Source organism: Camelus bactrianus, chromosome 9, assembly GCF_048773025.1.
Source record: "Camelus bactrianus isolate YW-2024 breed Bactrian camel chromosome 9, ASM4877302v1, whole genome shotgun sequence".
Classification (NCBI taxonomy): domain Eukaryota; kingdom Metazoa; phylum Chordata; class Mammalia; order Artiodactyla; family Camelidae; genus Camelus; species Camelus bactrianus.
Genome location: NC_133547.1, coordinates 11,971,622 through 11,991,410, shown reverse-complemented (window position 1 = coordinate 11,991,410; position 19,789 = coordinate 11,971,622). Strand labels below are relative to the sequence as shown.

Here is a 19,789-nt window from a genome sequence, read left to right as displayed (position 1 = left end):
TTTAAAGACGTAGCTGCCAGGCTGCTGAGCAAATATGTGAGGTGTGGGCTCCAGTGGAGCAGGGGTCACCCCATCTCAGCTTTGCCAGCTGTGGCTCCCTGGGAAGGTGGGCATACTTTTCAGCAGAAGACAGAAATGGAGATTTTTGTATTAAATCTGCCAGTTTTAAAATGTTGGCTCCTAAGTCAAGCAGACAGACCGTAGCAGCGCTCTGCAGTGGAGCTTTCCACGATGTTTACTCCATGTTCTATATCTGGGCTAATACAGCAGCCAGTGGCCACCTGGGGCCATGGAGTACTTGAAATGTGGTGAGGGTAACTGAGGGATGGACTTTTTAATTTTGTTTTATCTTTAACAAATATCTAAATAACTGCATGTGACTCTTGGCTCTTGCATTGGACAGCAACAGTTGGGTATTAAGAGTGTGAGTTCAGACTATTGAAGTTCAGATCCAAGCGCTACCACTTCCTGGCCTGTGTGATCAAAAGCAAGTAGGCAAGTTCCTTCAGCCTTCAGTGCCTCAGTTTCCACATCTATAAAATAATAGTACCTACCTCGTAGGCTAGGCTTGAGGGCTGAGTGAGGCATCCTGTGTAGGCACTCACGTGGTAGTGCTGTGAATCTTGGGCAAGGCACCTTTCTGCCTCAGTTTCATCATCTCTAAAGTGGGCATTTCTGTCTTAGGAGTGTGGTTGTGACAAGTAAATGGAACAATTCAGATTCAGGCTGTTTGTATATTCAGTGGGGCTGGTTACCAGGCCATACTGTTTCTTCACAGACTGAAATACCCTGTACCATTTGGGCTGCATCTCCTCCCACTGTCCCAGCCTCTCCTGCTCCAGCCAGCGTTTAGTGCTAGTACCAGGTATATGTTTTAAACGACCTTTCCCTGGTATTTGTTATAATAAAATAATTAAAATGTATTTGAAACTGGGCCAGATTGAACCTCTAAACTAGATATTTTTAAAGGCTCACAGATGTCTACAAAGAAGAATTAAAATTTGGTACAGAAGTATACCATCTCTAATCCAAGAGAGAGTATCCCCATATTCTCTGGACTCCCTAGTTTGAGGACTGTCCACACATGGAGCATGGAAGGAGGACGTACGTTTGTCCATTTTCCCTGGACCCTGGGGGTTAAGGCTAGCACTCTGGCTGGCACATGCTTCAGTGCCCAGTGAGTTCCCCCAGGCCTCTCCCCAACCTTGATGCTGGTTCAGGGATGGTGCTGTCAGGTCATGGCTGCTCAAAGCTGGAGGGCAAGAGGGGAAGAGAGAGTTTGATGTGCACAGGTGGCCTCTGAGACACTCTGCTTAGGCAACATGGCCTAGGATATTAGTATCAAATGCTGGGTGCTAGGGCTGCATCAGGGCATCATCCAGTGGGCAGGGCTGGGCAAGCGTTAAGGCATATCCCAGCAGAGGCTGAATTCTCAGATTGCCCTGTGACGTCTCAAGCATGTCAGTTTGCTCACTCATAGGAGATTAATAATAGTAATCTCATTCATTTGCCTACTCAACACATTTCCTAAGCACTGACTGCCAGGCCTCATTTTAGGCATGAGGGTGCCTCAGTCAGAAAATTCAGTAAAAAGCTCTGCCTTTGTGGGGCTGATGTTCTCATGGAGGAGACAGAAAATGATCCTATTTCTTGGGGTAAAATAAATGTGTAAAGTATGGTGAGGAGATGGAATGATTTGGGGTCCTGGGGTACTGTTTTAGATTGAATGAAACAGTCCGAGAAGGCCTCTTGGGAGGGTGTATTTGAGCAGAGACCAGAATGAAATGAGGCAAGCTATGGGAATATCTGGGTGTGCCAGGCATGGTCACCTCAGGGCCTTTGCACTTGCTATCCCCTCTGCCAGGAATTCCCCCCCACCCCCAGGATCCATATGGCTCCCTCCCTCCACTCCTTTAGGTCTTTGCTCAAATGTTACCTCAGCATGGCTTTCTGTGGGCTCTAAGTTTGGCACATAAGGTGGGGAAAAGCCCTAAATAGCCAAAGATGCTTGGAAATCCATTAAAGTACACTTCACATACAGACATGAGAGAACTCAAATGAAACACTGTCATGCCTGGCACAAACCTCAATAAGACTGGCTATTTTTACAATCTTCAAAATTTTTGAAATATTTAAAATCTGGAATCTGTTACCTCCCCAGTTACTATCCAGGGCAGGAATTTGTCTTCTCCCACAGCTTCTTATGGCTGTCCAAATTCCATTTGAATATCTCCTGTGATGAGAGGCTCACTCTGCCACCTACCCTGGTACAGGGCCTAATTTGCCTCCTGGTAACTGTGGTCCATGAGGTCTGGCTCTATGCTTTGGGGCCACAGAACCTGTTTGAGTAGGGAGATGTGGAGGGAGGGCCTTAAGTGTCAACCTTAGAATCTTGGAGACCTTCTGAAGGCACTGGGAAGCCATGGAAGAGTCTATGTGCGAGAGGGGCAGGGTCAGATTTGTGCTTAGAAAGGCCTCATAGGCCTGGGTGGTCTGGGCTGGGATAGAGGAGTCACAGGGGGCAGTGGGGACTCAGAGAAGGTACCTGACACCCTTGGGGAGTGTTAGGAAAGGCCTTCTACAGAAGGTCAAATCTGAATGGTGAAAAGAGAATAAGAATATATCCAGGAGAGGGGAAACCAGTGCAAAGGCACCTGGGATGTTCTGCACAATTAACGGCGGCCCTCCCCTGCTCAAAACCCTCCCATGACTCCCGTCTTCAAGATTAAGAGAAGAAAACTGTTTAGATTGAGTTATTTCATTCATTAAAAAATTATTGAGCACTTACTGTATACCTAGCTCTGCTGGGCTGTGCTTTATTGATGACCTCCAAAAGAAAAATAAGTACTTACATAATTGAACCTGTGTTTTCCTCCATAGTTATTAGCCTTAAGTATTATTATTATTTTTTTAATTCTGGGGGGAAAAAAGTTTACTCTGTCTAAAAGGCTTTGCTCAGCACCTGGCACAGAGTAAATGATTGTGACCAGAGAGCTGGAACATCTGCTCCTAACTGGCTTTCCTTGCTGTGGTCCTGGAATACTAAGGGGCTTCTGGAGGGTGTGTGTTGGGGGGGGTTCCCCCTCCCCCATTCATCCTGGAGTGAGGGAGTGGGCCCCTGATATGTGAGGACAGAATTTCCTGCCCATTTGCTGCTCACACCTTCCGGAGGCCAAACGGGCAGCCCAGCTGCGGCCCACAGGGGGAGGGGCGCAGCCGCCCGGCAGATGGCGGCATTTACATACAGCTGGGAGCCCCCTCTGAGGCGGGGGCTTCTCGTCCTGGCGTCTGGTGCATCCTTGATGTGGGGTTTGGGAGGGTGGCTTTGTTTTGGGGTGGGGAACACACTTGAGCAGGCGCGTGCGCGCGCGCACACACACACACACACACACACACACACACGGGTCCACAAAGAACACTGAATCTTCGTCTTATCTACATGGGGCTACATTCTTGGACCTCCCACACCCAGTTTCCTTCACAAACATACCCTCAGTCACAACCTTGCACAGACCTTACCACACACACAGCCACCTAGAGGCACCTGCACAGAGCACAAAGTCACAAGTTCATACGACTACACACAGTGGCCCAGGAGCTCACATACAGTCATATACTTGCACAGCGAAGCATCCACACAGCCACACAATCTCAAAAAGTCACACAACCATGAAATCATGTACCCCTCCATTCTCCCATGCAGGTGCATGCTTACACACAGACACACACACACAGAATCTTAGAATTATTTACAACCTCACAAAGAGGCTTAACCATACACAATTTCAGGCACACGTGGTGCCACACAATCTCACCTAGACACAAAATCAGTCATGTACACTCTCCAGTAGCTCTTTCTCACACCACACACACACACACACACACACTCACAGAATTTTAAAACCATATCCAACCTCACATACAAGCTTAACCCCCAACCGCAAACTCCACCCTGTCCTCAGTCACACACAAAGTCACGCCCAGGCCCACAGACAAGATCATACACTCACTACATTGCCCTTGGCCACGACACGATTTCCCATTGCTCCAGCAGGCTCCCCTTCCCCTGCGACCTCCTCCCCTAGGGTCTCCTGGAACCGGGCCGCTGCCCGAAGGGGCGGAGCTGTCCTCTTAGATATAAGGCTCTGAGCCAGCAGCTGCGGCTCCCAAGACCTCCGAAAGGCCATGCTTGCCCCGCAGATGCCCCAGCTCCTGTCCCCAACGGTGATCCTGGCACTCTTTTTCCTTCCCCAGGTCAGAGCCCGAGTGGAGAGGGAGGGGGTGCGACCCACGGGTTTTTGGGGGGGGGTGCGGGGTGAAGGGGACACCTGGGTCCCCTCGGTCCCCTCACCCTGTTCCGCTTTCGGTCCCAGGCACGGCCGGCCGGCGTCTTCGAGCTGCAGATCCACTCTTTCGGGCCGGGACTAGGCCCGGGGGCTCCGCAGTCCCCTCGCAAGGCCAGGGGCCCCTGCCGCCTCTTCTTCAGGGTCTGCCTGAAGCCAGGGGTCTCCGAGGAGGCCGCCGAGTCTCCATGCACCCTGGGCGCGGCGCTGAGCGCGCGCGGACCGGTCTATACTGCGCAGCCCGGAGAGCCAGCGCCTGACCTGCCGCTGCCCGACGGCCTCCTGCGCGTGCCCTTCCGGGACAGCTGGCCGGTGAGACCCGGCCCTGGGGCACTCCCGCGCTGAGGGCCTTACCCAAACCTCGACTGCCATCTGTCCTCCAGCTTCCAAGACCCCAACCCTCCCCCTGGGGACTCCAAATTCCCAGACCAGTCAGACCCATAAAACCTACCCCCTGGAGACCCCAGTTTTTCTGATTCCATCTTGCCCTCTAGGGATCTCAAATGTTCTGACCCCAGCCTTGCACACTTGGAACCCCATTTGGAATTTCCAGAACCCCAAACCCACCTTCTAGAAACCCTGAATTCATAGAACACTACCTCTGTTCCCTGGGGATCTCTAAACACTGGTATCCTCATAGTTATCCCCAAATCTCCTTGCCCTTAAGGACCCTCACACCCTGACTTGGGGATCCCCAATATCCTCTCATCTTACCTCTTTTCAGACCTTCCAATTGGGTCCTGTGTCCATGACTTGCACTTCCAAAACCCTATTTCCCATCCCACAACCGCTAAAGCACAGAGGTAAACAGACCTATTTTTGAATTCTAGACCTTTGTCCTTTTGGGCAAGTGACTGTCTTTTTCCCAGTCTCAGTTTCCTCATCTGTAAAATGGGATCATCATGGTACATCGCAGTGATCCCTTTTGAGGGATTCAACCAGGTATCTTGAGTATAGTGCTTACCACATAGTAAGTGCTCAATAAAGCAAGCCAAAACTGTCATTCCTTCCCTCAGCCAGTCTCTCTGGGAATTGTCCCATGCCTGTCTGATCCCTGGAATGATCATCACTCTTTACCCCTGGCCTTCATCGAGTACCTGCCCTGATCACTATGTTCATTCTTTCCTCTCCCCCCTCCTCCACTCAACCAGGGCATCTTCTCTCTCATCATTGAAACCTGGAGAGAGGAGTTAGGAGAACAGATTGGAGGTGAGTGTCTTCAGTCCTGGGACTGCAGAGTAGAATGTAGGGACTCCAAGGGGTTAGGGCCTGATGTGAGGTCCAGGAGAGTGACACGGGGCTGTCTACTGTAGGGTGCGGTGTTCACAGGATTGCTGGACCCATGATGTCATCACAGCTCTTGGAGTGTGGTGCTGGGTGTTGACAGCTCCAGGGCTCTTGGCATGTCAATGTAGAAATGACCTGATATTGGATGTAGGAATCCATGGTCCTGATACCAGGCAAAGAGGGGAAAGCTCATTTACTATTTTGGAATCGATGCCAGCAGAGCAGGATGTAGCATCTCATAGTCCTGCTCTGTCACCACCTGATTTTGAGAACCCAGGGTACAATATGAATTACTTTCTGGTTCTTGTATGCAAAGCTCTGTCACTGTGTCTGCACAGAGGTCCCAAAGAGCCTATGGGATGTTGCAGTTTCATGGAGAGGTTTCAGGGAGGGATATGGGGGTGATTTAATCAATTCTAGGGGGACTTCGGTGCTATATAAGGCCCACAGTGGGGATTCTGTCACCATTTTGATACAGGAAGATCCTGAGGCCCAATTTGGGGGTGTATTGCCCTCACTTCAAAGACCTGTCATTGCCCCTTGACCATATGGAGAATATTAGATGTCCCAGGGTGACAGAGGTCTCATCACAACTTAATATACAAAGATTCTGAGGCAAAATACAGGGGCTTCTATGGGAGAACTGTTATTATCATTATGGTCATAGGGATCGCGACATCAAAGGTCCCAGGGCTCATTAGGGGAGTTTGCAGCCTTGCTCAGTAACTGCCATTCTCAGGACTCAAAAAGGTTTGGCCTCGTGGGAGAGTGCGACCCTGCGCGGTCAGTCTCTATCGCGATATTGAGTCGGGTCGCACCCCAGCACATCTCCCTTCTCCCCGCAGGGCCCGCCTGGAGCCTGCTGGCGCGGGTGGCTGGCCGGCGTCACCTGGCGGCCGGGGGCCCTTGGGCCCGAGACGTGCAGCGCGCAGGCGCCTGGGAGCTCCGCTTCTCGTACCGCGCGCGCTGCGAGCCACCGACCGTCGGGGCCGCGTGCGCGCGCCTCTGCCGTTCGCGCAGCGCCCCCTCACGGTGCGGACCGGGACTGCACCCCTGCGCGCCGGTTGAGGACGAGTGCGAGACACCGCGTGAGTCCTATGTTTAACCCTACCCCATTCCGTCACGATCTCCAGGCGCCCCTCACAACCTAATTGCCCTCTTCGGGGAAATGGGGCCCGAGAACCCTTCCCCAGCTACCCTAGACACACCTCTCCATGAACTAGGGACTGCCGCTGACCTGGCAGCGCAGTAGCTCCCCTCATGGCCCCCAGCTCCCTTCCACAACTCAGCTACCTCCTTCAGGGAGCTGAGGGCCCCGGCCCCTCCCCAGATCTACTCATAGTCTTCAGCCCGCTCCCATGATCCAGCTACCGCTTTCAGGGAAACTGAGGACCCTAGACTTCCCTGCCTGGGCACTGCAGCCCACTCCCTCTTCCCAGCACTCTTGTCTACCCAAATAGGAATCCCATACCCATTTCCCATGCCATTACCCCCAGTTCCTCCCCTAACCCATACCCACACCCCTTTCCAGATGCTCAGACCCCAAAACTCCATCAGTTCTGCCCCAGGAGCACCCAGGAGCTTTGGAAACCTCCCTCCCCCTCCCCAGGGTTTCCACCATTCTCCCTCCCTGCGGTTACACTCCAGACCCCATTTCTTTCTAAAGCTTGGGATCCCCAACCCCCACCCTGGATACCCTCAGACCCCTCCCCGAATGTCTGAGCCCCAGTGAAACTCCTAGGACTCCCAGTCTTATCCAGATCATCCCAGACTTGCCTTAATCCAAGGCCCTCTCATTTCCCCCAGAATGCCAGGGGTCCCTCCCCAATCCGCAGTCCTCTTCCTTCATTCTCCTCTTTCCAAGCTCTGACCTGGGAGCTCCACTCCATTATCCTTCCAAGAGCTCAGACTCTGGAATTCCTTAGCCTGGGTTCAAATTCTTGTTCTGCCACTTCCTAGCTGGGCGGGTCACCCTGCCTCTTGGAACCTCAGTTTCCTGGCCCATAGAGTGGGAGTCACAATACCATTTAGCCCAGTGGATTGTCAGTCACAAAGATGAAACAAATGATGCATAGAAAGCGCTAAAAAACTTCTCTGATTCCTGTTCTCTGACTCTGCCCTTCATCAATGTTCCTCTTCTTTCTGCCTCTCCTCCCCCCACAGCAGCATGTCGAGCAGGCTGCAGCCCCGATCACGGCTTCTGTGAGCAGCCCGATGAATGTCAATGTCTGGAGGGCTGGACTGGGCCCCTCTGCACAATCCCTGTCTCCACCACCAGCTGCCTCAGCCCCAGGGGTCCATCCTCTGCCACTGATGGATGCCTCGTACCTGGGCCCGGGCCCTGTGATGGGAACCCGTGTGCCAACGGGGGCAGCTGTAGTGTTAGTATCACCCCTCCCACCTCTTCCCGGGCAGTACTTTCCCTTGGGAGTTCCCACCACCCTCTGTCTGGGGCTCCATGAAACAACAACCTAAGCTGCTGAGCGGGGGTGGGGAGCTCCAGGGGTAGCAATCAGGGAGGGCTTCCTGGAGGTGTCTGACCTGCATCTGGGGCCTTGAAGTAGGATGAGGTGATGGCAATGGGTTTGGGAAGAGCAGACCCAGTGGGTGGCACCTAAAGGTGTGGACATGGAATGACAAGGAGTCCTGTGGGGCCACAAACTGCACCCCCTGTGGGGTAGAGAACAACTCAGGGCTCAAGATAGGGGTGGTGGCGCCAGGTGGGTTGAGAATTAGGGATGGGGGGCACAAGAGAAGGCTTTCTGGAGATGAGCCCGGGTCTAGGGCTTCTGAAGTTTAATTTGGCTGGGAGGAGGTGACTGGAGAAATTAGACCAGATGAGTGGCCTCGGGTAAGCAAAGGTATGACTGTGGGAGGGAGCCTCGTGTGTACTGGGATGAAGTAGAGCCCAGGGTGGGCCACCTGGACACTGCTACTACTATGGGACAGTGAGAAACACTCAGTGTTTAAGTTGGGGGGTGCTGAGAGGGGAGAGCCAAAGAAGGCTTCCTGGAGGAGGTGGGCTTAGATTAGGACCTGGAATTAGGGCTGGGCTAGGCAGACAGACTCGGGGAGGGCAGACAGGGCCAGTAGCATTTGTTAGGCAAGGTGTAGGTGGGAATGGGATCTCTTTGGGCCTCCAGAGCCTTCCCTCTGCAGGGCTGGATGGCCAGACCCAGAAATACGGAGCAGAGTGTGGGGTTGTCTAGGGAGGACTTCCCTGGTGAGGCCCCTACATACTGGGAAGGAGGTGGGACTGGAGACGGAGCAGCCCTCACAGTGGTCAAGGTTGCAGAGGAGGATGGGATTTTGCTCCAAGGAAACCCTGATCCGAAGTCCTCTTGCTTCTGCCCAGGAGACACTGGGGTCCTTCGAATGCACCTGTCCCCGTGGGTTCTACGGGTTGCGGTGTGAGGTGAGCGGGGTGACATGTGCGGATGGACCTTGCTTCAACGGTGGCTTGTGTGTGGGAGGCGCAGACCCCGATTCTGCCTACATCTGCCACTGCCCACCGGGTTTCCAAGGCTCCAACTGTGAGAAGAGGGTGGACCGGTGCAGCTTGCAGCCATGCCGGAATGGTAAGGTGGGGAGGACAGAGCAATGAGGGATGGGGGATGGGAGTCCCTGCACAGTCAGTGGGCCCGAGCAGGGCTTGGCTCACATAGTCCCAGGTGGGACTCCTGTAGCCCTGCAGCCTGGGGAAGTGATCCTCCCCCTCAGCCCAGCCTCAGTTTGCTCTTCTGTAAAACAGGCGAGGTGATATTCCTAGCTCATAAATATCTGTTGATCATCCACTGAGTACTCGGCCCTGTTCTAGGCTCGGGGGATGGGATCAGGAAAGAGACAAAAATCCCTACCCTCATTGAGATGATGGGGTAGACAATAAAGAGGATAAATAAGTAAATATATAGGAGGTAGGATGGTGATAAAAACAAAGAAGAAAAGTAAAAGCCAGATGGGGGATGGGGAGTGTGTATGATGGGGGCAGGTTGACATTTTAGTTAGAGTGGTTAGGGAAGACCTTGCTGAAGGTGTAGGGAGGGAGCTGCGTGGGGAGTTGGGGGACCAGAATGTTCAGAGCAGAGGGACGAGTTGGTGTAAATACCCTGAGGTAGGAATGTGTCTGGTGTGTTGAGGATCGTGGGGAAGACAGTGTGGTTGGAGCAGAGTGAGTGAGGGGAGAGAGGTGAGAGATGAGGTCAGGGAGGGGACTGGGACAGATCCTGTACGACTTCATAGGTGATGGGGAAGATTTTGGTGTTACTCTGAGTGAGATGGAGCCACAGTAAGGTTTTCAACAGTGGAGAGACCTGATTTTTTGATATAGGTATTAAAATATTAAACAAGATTATGAATGTAAAGGGCTCAGTGCACCCTCTTATAACAATACTAATTCTTTCCAAAACACTCACTGAGTGTTCACCCGGGGCTGAGTGTTACTAGGGACACAGCAGCGGCCAGGACAAGCCCTGCACTCATAGGGGTACCAGTCCAGAGGAGAAGGCAGAGTCGTCTTCAGACAGAGCCCAGAGCGGCTAGGGCTGTGATGGGGGAGGTCAGGACTGGGATGGAGGAAGAATCAAGGATGGCTTTCTGGAGGAGGGGACACCTGAAGGATGAGCTCAAGAGAACAGGTGAAAAGAATGGGAGAAAAGGAGGAAGGGAAAAGGGAGAAGATATAGGCCAAGGCCAGGTGGTTCAAACCCATTGTTCTGGAACCGTTAACTATTTAAATATGGTTGAAGCCGAGAGAAAAAGAGACAGACACAGAGAGCCAAAGAGGTGAGGCCGAGTTAATCCAAGACTTCATCAGGGGAAAAAAATGCAGGCCGCCTTTCCAAGCAAACTCCCAGAGGCGGCCCTTGAGTCAGATGAGACAGAGGGGACCCAGAGAAAAGGGGAGGGCGGGGATTACTGAGAAGAGAAAAAGAAGCCCGGGCGGGTCTGGGGCATCGCTCCTCCCAGACCGCACCCTCGACACCCAGTTCCCTACAGGCGGGATCTGCCTGGATCTGGGCCACGCCTTGCGCTGCCGCTGCCGTGCCGGCTTCGCGGGGCCGCGCTGCGAGCACGACCTGGACGACTGCGCCGGCCGCGCCTGCGCCAACGGCGGCACGTGCTTGGAGGGCGGCGGCGCGCGCCGCTGCTCCTGCGCGCTGGGCTTCGGCGGCCGCGACTGTCGCGAGCGCGCCGACCCATGCGCTGCGCGCCCCTGCGCCCACGGCGGCCGCTGCTACGCTCACTTCTCCGGCCTCGTCTGCGCCTGCGCGCCCGGCTACATGGGCACGCGGTGCGAATTCCAGGTTCACCCCGACGACGCGGACGGCGGCGCAGGCGCACTGCCCGCGGCCCCCTCGGGCCCAAGGCGTGGGGACTCGCAGCTCTTCTTTTTGCCGCCGGCTTTGGGACTGCTGGTGGCCGCTGGTTTGGCGGGCGCTGCGCTCTTGCTGGTTCACGTGCGACGCCGTGGCCCTGGCCGAGACACTGGGTCTCGCTTGCTGGCGGGGACCCCGGAGCCATCTGTCCAATTGCTCCCTGATGCACTGAACAACATGAGGACGCCCGAGGGGTCCGGGGATGGCCCAAGGTGAGCGGTTTGTCCTCAGACGTATTCCTTATCCCTCTTGGCTGCTTGCATCAGTCTCCGTAATGCAGTTAGCTTGATGCCTTGGTGGGCTTTCCTGATCGATCACTTTCACTTCTCCCAGCTCCAACTCTTTTCTGTTTGAGTCGTTTCACAATCCCTCTGGTTGGCTTTGGATTCCTCTCCGTGGTGGGTGGGAAAACAAGATGTGAGAATTTAAAGGGTCTGGATCTTACTCCCTTCCTCCCGCAGCCCGTCCTCAGATTGGACTCGCCCTGAAGATGGAGACTCTCGTTCGATTTACGTCGTATCTGCTCCTTCGATATATGCCCGGGAGGTAGTTACACACCTCTCCCTCGTCTGCACACATTGGGCGTACTGGGCAGAGGCAGCCCCAGCTTTTCCTGTAGCTCTCCTTTATCTGTCAAATGAGGAGGGTAGAGTCTCTGGAAGGTCTTTAAGCCCGCTTTTCAGTCTTGACTTAATTTAGTTCTACCTTGCATCCCTTTTGCTATCGTCTCAGCTACTTGGCATCTTCTCTTTGACTTCAAGAGGTCACAGTAGGGAGCCTCCTCCAGAGCTTCTCCACGGATTTCCGCTCACTGGGGGGAGGGAGGGGTGGCGGAGGGGCAGCCCTTTCTAATGCCTCCTACTTGTTTTGTTTCTAGGCCTAACCTGCCCCTTCTCTATCAGCACCTGGAGACAGAACCTGGATACTTTTGTATTCTCTGCTTCAGACACTTTGGAGTTCAAGCTGGAAGGGGTGACTGGGAGGATTTTACCATTGGAAGTTGTACATAATGGTTATTTATATCTTATCTTTTTCCTCTCACCATCTCTCCAGAGACATCTATAAAGGCTCTTATTTTGATCAACTTGGACTCATCAAGTTGAGTACTTTCTATGTGGTGTTGGTACTGAGGGGAGCAATTTGGTTTCCTGAGACAGGACTCTGATGCAGGGGTCAGAAACAATTCAAAGTGGTTTAAATAAACAAGAGAATTTATTAGTTCATAAAAATGAAAATCCTGTGGTAGGTGTAGCTTCCACAGGGCTAGATTCAAGGGCTCAGTGTTGTTCTCCAGTTGTCTCTGGGTGACTTCGTATGTAGATGGACTTTCACTGGCGCTGGCTTGCTACATGACAACTTGAACTAGTAGCCAGGCAGTATGGCTTATTTTGATTGGCGAGGCTTTGTCATTTGTCTAGTGTGTGGCAGGACTTAAGGTCAGCTTGTCTAAGTCACATGGAATAATGAGCAAGGGAGTGTCCTTCCCTCTACCAAAAAACAGGTTTGTTACTAGACAGAAGTACTGGACTTAGTAGGCAAACAAACAGAACCAGTGAGAGTAGAAAGAACCTATTTCCAGGGGAATCTGAGGTGCAGAGAGTGGAGTAATTGCAGCAACTCCTTCGTAATGAGATGGAACAAATCTTAGTAAGATCTTGCAGAGAGGGGGTATTTTCTTAAATTTTGAGACTATTCTAAGACAGTTAATCACGCAGCTAATACTACTTCTATCACAGAAAATATAAAAAGCCTCCATCAGCCAATTTCCACCAGTCCTCTTTCCCCATATTTTCTAGCGGGGAGAAGGCTGGGACAGTGCCCACACATTTTTGGAAATGAGCAAAATCCTAGAAACTGAAGAAGAGAGAACAGAGAAAAAAGTAACAAATGGAATGTAGCAGCAAGTGATCAAATGAAGGGGTTCTTTGATTAGAACAGTAGCCAAGGGATCCACATATTCTTTTAATTCAGTCAGCAGATACCATATATACCTATGTGTACAAATAAATAGCTATGTGTACAAAGTCTCCTTTCAGGTTTCACTATGTTGAATTTCTATGTCATGAAGATTAAATATAGCATTAAAGAAAATGGGCATTAAAACAAAAGTAATATTTAAATTGAGGTTAAAGGCAGACATCAAAACCAGCCCATTATTCCTTCTAAGACAACTTGATCTTCAGAGGCCAGTCTTTGCTGCCTTGAACAGAGTATGCAACCTGCCGAAAGAGCAGAGCTCAATTTAAAAGCAAAGATGGGGGGCTGGGGGCTAGCTCAGTGGTAGAGTGCATGCTTAGCATGCATGAGGTCCTGGATTCAATCCCCATCCCTCCACTTAAAAAAAAAAAAAAGGAAGATGGGAAGTTGTGTTATGCTCATGCTGGTTTTTTTTGATCAATGGCTGCTGAAGGCAGGCAGTTGCATCCCATGGATTCCCCCTTTGATGTACTTCCTGGTGTCAGTGATGTGTCACCTGTGGCAGAGTGTTGGCACCATCACCGTACACATCCATGAGTCATTCCAGGAATAGTACCGACTGGATGATCAGAGAGTGATGACTGGAGTTCTCTGATTCACCACTGTAAGGGAAGAGTCCTGCACCCAAGTCAGCAGGCCCTTTAAAGTGCAGGCTGTGATCCATGGCTTTGCCTCACGGGATGCTGCAGGCTGAGCCCAAGGTAGCAGCTGCTGGGGCAAGAAAAACCATCTCAGATGGTTAGCACTCACAGGGAAGGAAAGTTATTCTGGTCCATATCCCTTCCCTTTAAAGGTGAAAGGAAGCAGAGCCCCAGAGGACTAAAGTGGAAGGCATTCCCCAAATGGTCGTTTTTTTTTTTCTCTTTTGGCAGGGCTTTTAATCTTTCAGGCCTAGACTTACTGCATTTACCACAATGACAGTAGTGAATAAAGTACCCTAAGTGATCACTCCAAAAAAGCAAAAAAAAAAAAAAAAAAAAAAAAAGTCAAAAAATCAAAATGCCTCCAAATGCACAGAAATCAGACAGCCTTGGTTCAGATTTTGGTTCTGCTACTTACTCGGCCAAGTCACATCACCTCTCTGTGCCTTAATTTCCTTATCTGTAAAATGAGACTAGTAAAAGAACCTGCTTCAGAAGGTTATGAGTATTAGCTAAATTAATAAATACAAAGCATTTTATAACAGAGTCTGGCATATATTAGATGCTCACTAAATGTTTGTTCTCAATATTATGCTAAAAGAGGAAAGCCTATTTCAAGTTCATTTCACAGAGAAACCAACTGAAGCCTAGAGAAGAGTAGAGACTTGCCTAGCATCACACAGGACATTCAGGGTCTTTCTTGATCCTCCTGGTATTTGGGACTCAGGCCCAAGATTTAGCACAGGAAGGTCTCTCAGGGGTCAGGAAGCACAGTGGGCCATGACCTCTCCTCTGCTCGAAATCTTCCATGAATCCAAATAGGTCTGGATCTGACCTAATAGCATGGGACCAATGTCAATATCCTGGTTTTGATAATGTACTGTGGTTACATAAGATGTTGTTATTGGGGAAAGCTGGGTGAAAGATACAAAAGAATTTTCTATACTCTTCCCCAACTTCTTGCGAGTGTGAAAACTGTTTCAAAATAAAAAGATAAATATTTATTCAGTGCCTACTGTGTGCCAGGCCTTGTTTTAGGAGCTGGGGATTTAGCAGTGAACCAGACAGGTTCCCACCCTGGAGGAACTCACAGTGTGATAGAGTCCTTGGCAGAGGAGTTCTGTGTCAGGACCCTGAAGCCTGACAGCTTGTCTGAATCCTGGCTTTACTACAGCTTATCAGCTGTAGGCATATGTGTAGCACTTAGCACTGTATAAATGTAAAATCTGTTACTGTTGCTCATTATGATTTTTCTGCAGATCTCTCGGTTGTCCCCTCTTCTAAGAAGCCCTCCCTGATTGCCCCAGACTGGTTCTAGCACCTCTTCTGGGATCCCACAGGCCCATGTGCTTCCTCACCACATCTCTGACCCCCGTGCCTGTGCTTCCTCCACCCTCACCCTGACCTCACTGGACTGTCATTGTTTGGCGATTGGTATATCTCCCGCACTGGACAGGGAGCCTGATCACTGGATGTGGGCTTGCCTGATCACTGCTCTGGCCCCAGAATCACCCAGCACAGGACTGAGCACATAGCAGGCACTCAGTAATCAGATATTGAACGCATGAATGTTAAGGACACTGGCAGTCTGTGTGTTCCTTACCCTGGAGGTGAGGATTAAGGGAATGGGAATTATCAGGCGGGATCTGGCGGTCCCGGCCCCATCCTGGCCCAAAGCAGTAGAACCTGCGCGCTGAATGGAACCCCATGTAACAGCGCCCCATTGTGGTCGCCTCCCATTTTAGAACCCTGCGCGGTTAAGGCTCTCCCTGCCCGAGGCAGGAGGGCCTGGCGGGATCCCAACCTGGGTATCTGGGGTCCGCCCCTGACCCCCATGAACAACCAGGAGCGGGCCCCAGGCCCCACCCCGGCCCGGACCTTGCCTTCGGTCCGGGCCTCAGTTCCGGCCCGGGGTTCGACCGTGGTCAGAAACTCCATCCCGGTCCGGACTCCGACTCTGGTCCGGACCTTGGCCCCGATCCGGACCCCAACTCCAGTCCGGACTCCAACTCCCGTCCGGACGCCAACTCTGGTCCGTACCCCGACCCCTGTCCGGACCCCGACTCCGGTTCGGATCCCAACACCGGTCTGGACCGCAACTCCAGTCCGTTCACCGACTCCGGTCAGGATCCCGACTCCGGCTGGGATCCCAACCCCGACCCCGTCTCGGATCCTGGTCCCTGCCTTGGAACCCCTCCCAAACTCCGGCCTATCTTCGGATCCGCCCCCAGAACCTGATCCCCAGCTCACTTTGTCGCCTGATCAGGATCCTGCGCCGACCCTGAGGGTGAAGCCCATCCCATCGTTCACCAATGGCTTCGGTCCCACCCAAGAGCCCTTTCCTGCCCTTACTCCATTGGCCACCGATTTCCTGGGGTCCACCCTCGAGTCCAGCCCGAGGGCAGACCCATCGGCCACCAAGTTGATAGATTCCACTTCTGGACATAGCCTGGCGACGCCCATCCTTGGGACCATCCCGTTGGCCGTCACCTTACCGTTTTCTGCCAACACATTCGCCTCCACCAGCGAGAACATCCAAGTGGACAACAAGATCATGATTCGCGTGGTCTACTGGTCAGGGGCTGTCCCCACCCACAGCGGCTTCCTCCCCCGGGGCAAGGGCTGGAGGGGGTAGGCGCCACCTGCCGTTCTCTTTGGAACTAGCGATCTCTGGGTTCACTCGTTCACACTCCTGTGAACAGAGCCACCTGCTTTCCTCCCCTGTAGAGCAGAGGGCCCTGAGGGAGGACAAGGGGTGGGAGAACTTCAGAGGCTGGGTGTTCAGGGACAGTCTTTCTCAGGAGGTGGCGCTTAGGTTGCTACTTCTCAGTGAGGAGCCACTAAGAAGAGTGGAGAAGGGGGATCAGGTCGCCCCTGTGATGGGGGTGGGGGCGTGGGGGGTGGAGGGAGGGGGGAAAAGGGGAGGGGAACAGCCAGTGCAAAGGCCGAAGGAAGCTGGCTTTAGTCTGCATTCCTGGTCTCAGAGCTGAATCTTTGTGTCCCCACAACAGTAACAGCAGTGACCTTCCTTTGCTCTTACTGAGACCCAGGGCTGGATGTGGCCGGGGGAGGGGCATTGTCTTCTCTCTAATCCCTGTGCCTCTCTCCTGCTCTAGAAGGTTCCGGTTTTCTGTCTCTCCAACTCACAGCCGTTTTCCCTTTCCCTATGTGGTGTGTCTCTTTCCCCATCTCCCCACCCCACCCCCTTTCTCTGCCCATTTCCTCCTTTAAAATTTTTTTTTAAATTTTTTCCCTTCCAGTTTATTGAGATACAATTGACATACAACACTGTATATTTGAGGGGGATAATTAGGTTTATTTGTTTTAATGGAGGTACTGGAGATTGAACCCAGGACCTCATGCATGCTAAGCATGCGCTCTACCACTGAGCTACACCGTCCTCCCCATCTCCTCCTTTCTATCTCTCTGACTCTGTGGATTCATTCATTGTTTTGTTTCTTCAACAACCATTTATTAAGTAAATCCCTGCTTATTCACTGCTGTGTCTCTGATGCTGGCCTTGTTCTCAGTATCAGAGACATAGCAGTGAATGAGACAGATCCCTGTGGCATGGACATTCTGGTGTGGAGGGGCAGGGATGGACAATAAACATGACAAATGGCAAATTATTTAGGATCTTAGAAGGCAATCAGTGCTATGGATCAAAGGCATCTTGGGAGGGGTGTCACAGTTTTAGCTGGGGTAGTCAGGAAGTTTTCACTGAGGAGGTGATCTATGAGCAAAGACTTGAAAGAGGGGAGAGGTGGAGCCTTGTGAATACCAAGGAAAGAGCATTCTGCATAGGGAATGGCCAGTGCAAAGGCCCTGGGGCAAAGCATGCCTGGAACATTGGAAGAAGAGCTATGAAGTCCCTATGGCTGGACTAGAGTGGGCCGGGGTAGGGGGAAAGTGCGAGGAGATGGAGCAGAGAGGTGGTAGGGCCAGATCCTGTGGGGGCTTGTGGACCACAGGGAGGACTTTTTTTGCTGAGTGAGGTGGCGTCTTGGGAGGCTTTTGAGCAGGTGAGGGATGGGATTTGACTTAGGTGTTCACAGTGTCCCTCTGGTTGGGGAGATACTGAAGCAGTGTCTTCCCTCCATCTCTCTCTGCCTCCCTCCTCTTGCCCTTGACGTCCAGTGGCCTCTGAAGCTATGGCCTTAGGGTGAGTAGTTTTAACTTTGGAGGTGGGGGAGTGTGAACCATGAGGTCTGGAAGGAATTCCTATTTCCCTTCCCTCAAGACCTGTGACCCCATGACCCTTTGGTCCTCTGATCCTGTGACCACACGGTCCCATCTCCTCCCCACAGTACATCCTACTGAAAAAGAGCCTGGAGCAGCAATTTCCAAATTGTCTACTCTTTGTGAGTGCACTGGTGGCCCAGGGGAATGGGTTGGGTATTCAGGGCTGCAAGACCCCCAAAGGGGCTTTGAGGGGAGCTCTTAGCCTCTGCCAACGCCTAATATTCCCTCCCCAGGAGGAGGACGTATCTGCCCAGGCTACAGGGGAGTTTGAAGTGTTTGTGGACGGGAAACTGGTCCATTCAAAGAAGGTGATTCTAAACAAGGGTCCTGGACAAGAAGGGAGGGTGGTGTTCCAAGGCGTGGGAGACAGACACATTTGTGCTCTTTCCCCTCCGTGCCCAGAAAGGTGATGGCTTCGTGGATGAGACCAAGCTGCGGAAAATTGTGAGCCTTATCAATGAGGAGATCAAGAAAAGGTAGCAGGCAACTGGTGAGCTGGAGGTGAGGTCGGAGGGGTGGAGACCGGGCTGTGGGTGGGTGGGTGGATAGGAGGCAGGGCCCTGTGTTGGAGTCAAAGACACTCTAGCCCCAATCCTAGTGCAGCCAGTCCTCAGTGTTACAGTCAGGACAAGTCATCTACATCCTTTTAGGAACCTTGGCTTCCTCATCTATAAAATGGGGTTATTGAGATGATTTCATAAGATGCCTCTTATAAGGTAATAAATAGTGCATGGCTCAGAGTCGGGCGCAGTGTACAACAGTGGTACATTTTTTCCAAAAGAGCTTTTGTCTTTTTCTTAGCTTTTAGTTGTGTGTGTGTTTTGTTTTATTTTGTTTTGTTTTTTTTGGTTGTAAAGCTGTAATGGCATGTGACTTTTCAACTTATAATTAAGTCGATTAAAATTAAGCACATTAAAAATTCCATTATTAGTCACCCTAGCCACATTTCAAGTGCTCACGGCCAGATGTGGCTGGCTGCCATATTGGACAGTGCAGATGTAAAACATGGAAGCCGTCACTGCAGAAAGTTCTATTGCTAACATTGTTTTAAGATATTAAAGCATAGACACAATAATTTATTTGCCACTGATACTGGATTTTTTAATATATTTTTAATTTAATTATAATTTTTAATGAAGGTACTGGGGATTGAACCCAGGACCTTGTGCATGCTAAGCATGTGCTCTACGACTTTGAGGTATATCCTCTCCCCTTCCCAATACTGGATTTTTAAAACCACTTACTACATAGGTATTTGTAGCTGCTACTAATTTAATACTTTGTCTGTTTCATATCTACTTTACAGTTGTTTTCAACTTTATTGAGGTGTAAATTATGTGTAAGAAACAGTACATGTTTAAAGCATGTAAGTTGATGAGCTTTGACATACCAATACACCCATGAAACCAGCGCAAAACCAAGATGATGAACATATCTGTCACCCCCCAAAGTTTCCTCAGCAATTTCTGTAATTTCTCCCACCCTCTCCCCTGTCCCAGGCCACCACTGACTTGCTTTCTGTCAGCATAGATTCGTTTGCAATTTCTAGAATTTTATGTAAGTGGAGGCTGTAATTTTTTCAAACCTTTATGGTGGAAATTTTTAGACATAAATATTAGTTGGGAGACTCGTATGATAAACTCCATGTACGCATCATCCAGGTCTACTAGTATAGCTTTCTCTTCTCTCATTTCATCTTCTCTCCTGCCCCCTTTTTTTTGCTCTGTCCTATTTTAAAGTATATTCCAGACCTCATGTTTTTCACCTGTATGCATCTCTAATAAATAAGTTTTTAAAAGAAATACAAGGCCATTTTTTACACCCAACAAAAATTTTAAAATGTCTTAATACAATCTAATACCCATCCTAGTGTCTCAAAAAGATCTTTTTACAGTTAGTTTGTTGAATCAGGACCCAGACAAGG

General features: G+C 51.2%; 2 protein-coding genes across 2 annotated transcripts; both read left to right on the top strand.

Annotated features, from left to right (window-relative positions):
* The first annotated feature begins 3,362 nt into the window (after positions 1–3,362).
* On the top strand, positions 3,363–12,010 carry DLL3 (delta like canonical Notch ligand 3). Its single transcript, XM_074369663.1, has 9 exons — positions 3,363–4,254; positions 4,374–4,655; positions 5,495–5,552; positions 6,476–6,718; positions 7,794–8,011; positions 8,986–9,208; positions 10,626–11,217; positions 11,467–11,551; positions 11,883–12,010. The coding sequence occupies exons 1-9, from the start codon at positions 4,186–4,188 to the stop codon at positions 11,886–11,888; spliced, it is 1,776 nt and encodes a 591-aa protein (XP_074225764.1). The 5' UTR covers positions 3,363–4,185; the 3' UTR covers positions 11,889–12,010.
* A 9-nt stretch (positions 12,011–12,019) lies between these two features.
* Positions 12,020–18,955, top strand: SELENOV (selenoprotein V). The gene is made up of 5 exons (XM_010947323.3): positions 12,020–16,197; positions 17,761–17,785; positions 17,931–17,984; positions 18,099–18,173; positions 18,268–18,955. The coding sequence occupies exons 1-5, from the start codon at positions 15,458–15,460 to the stop codon at positions 18,343–18,345; spliced, it is 972 nt and encodes a 323-aa protein (XP_010945625.2). The 5' UTR covers positions 12,020–15,457; the 3' UTR covers positions 18,346–18,955.
* Positions 18,956–19,789: the final 834 nt, after the last annotated feature.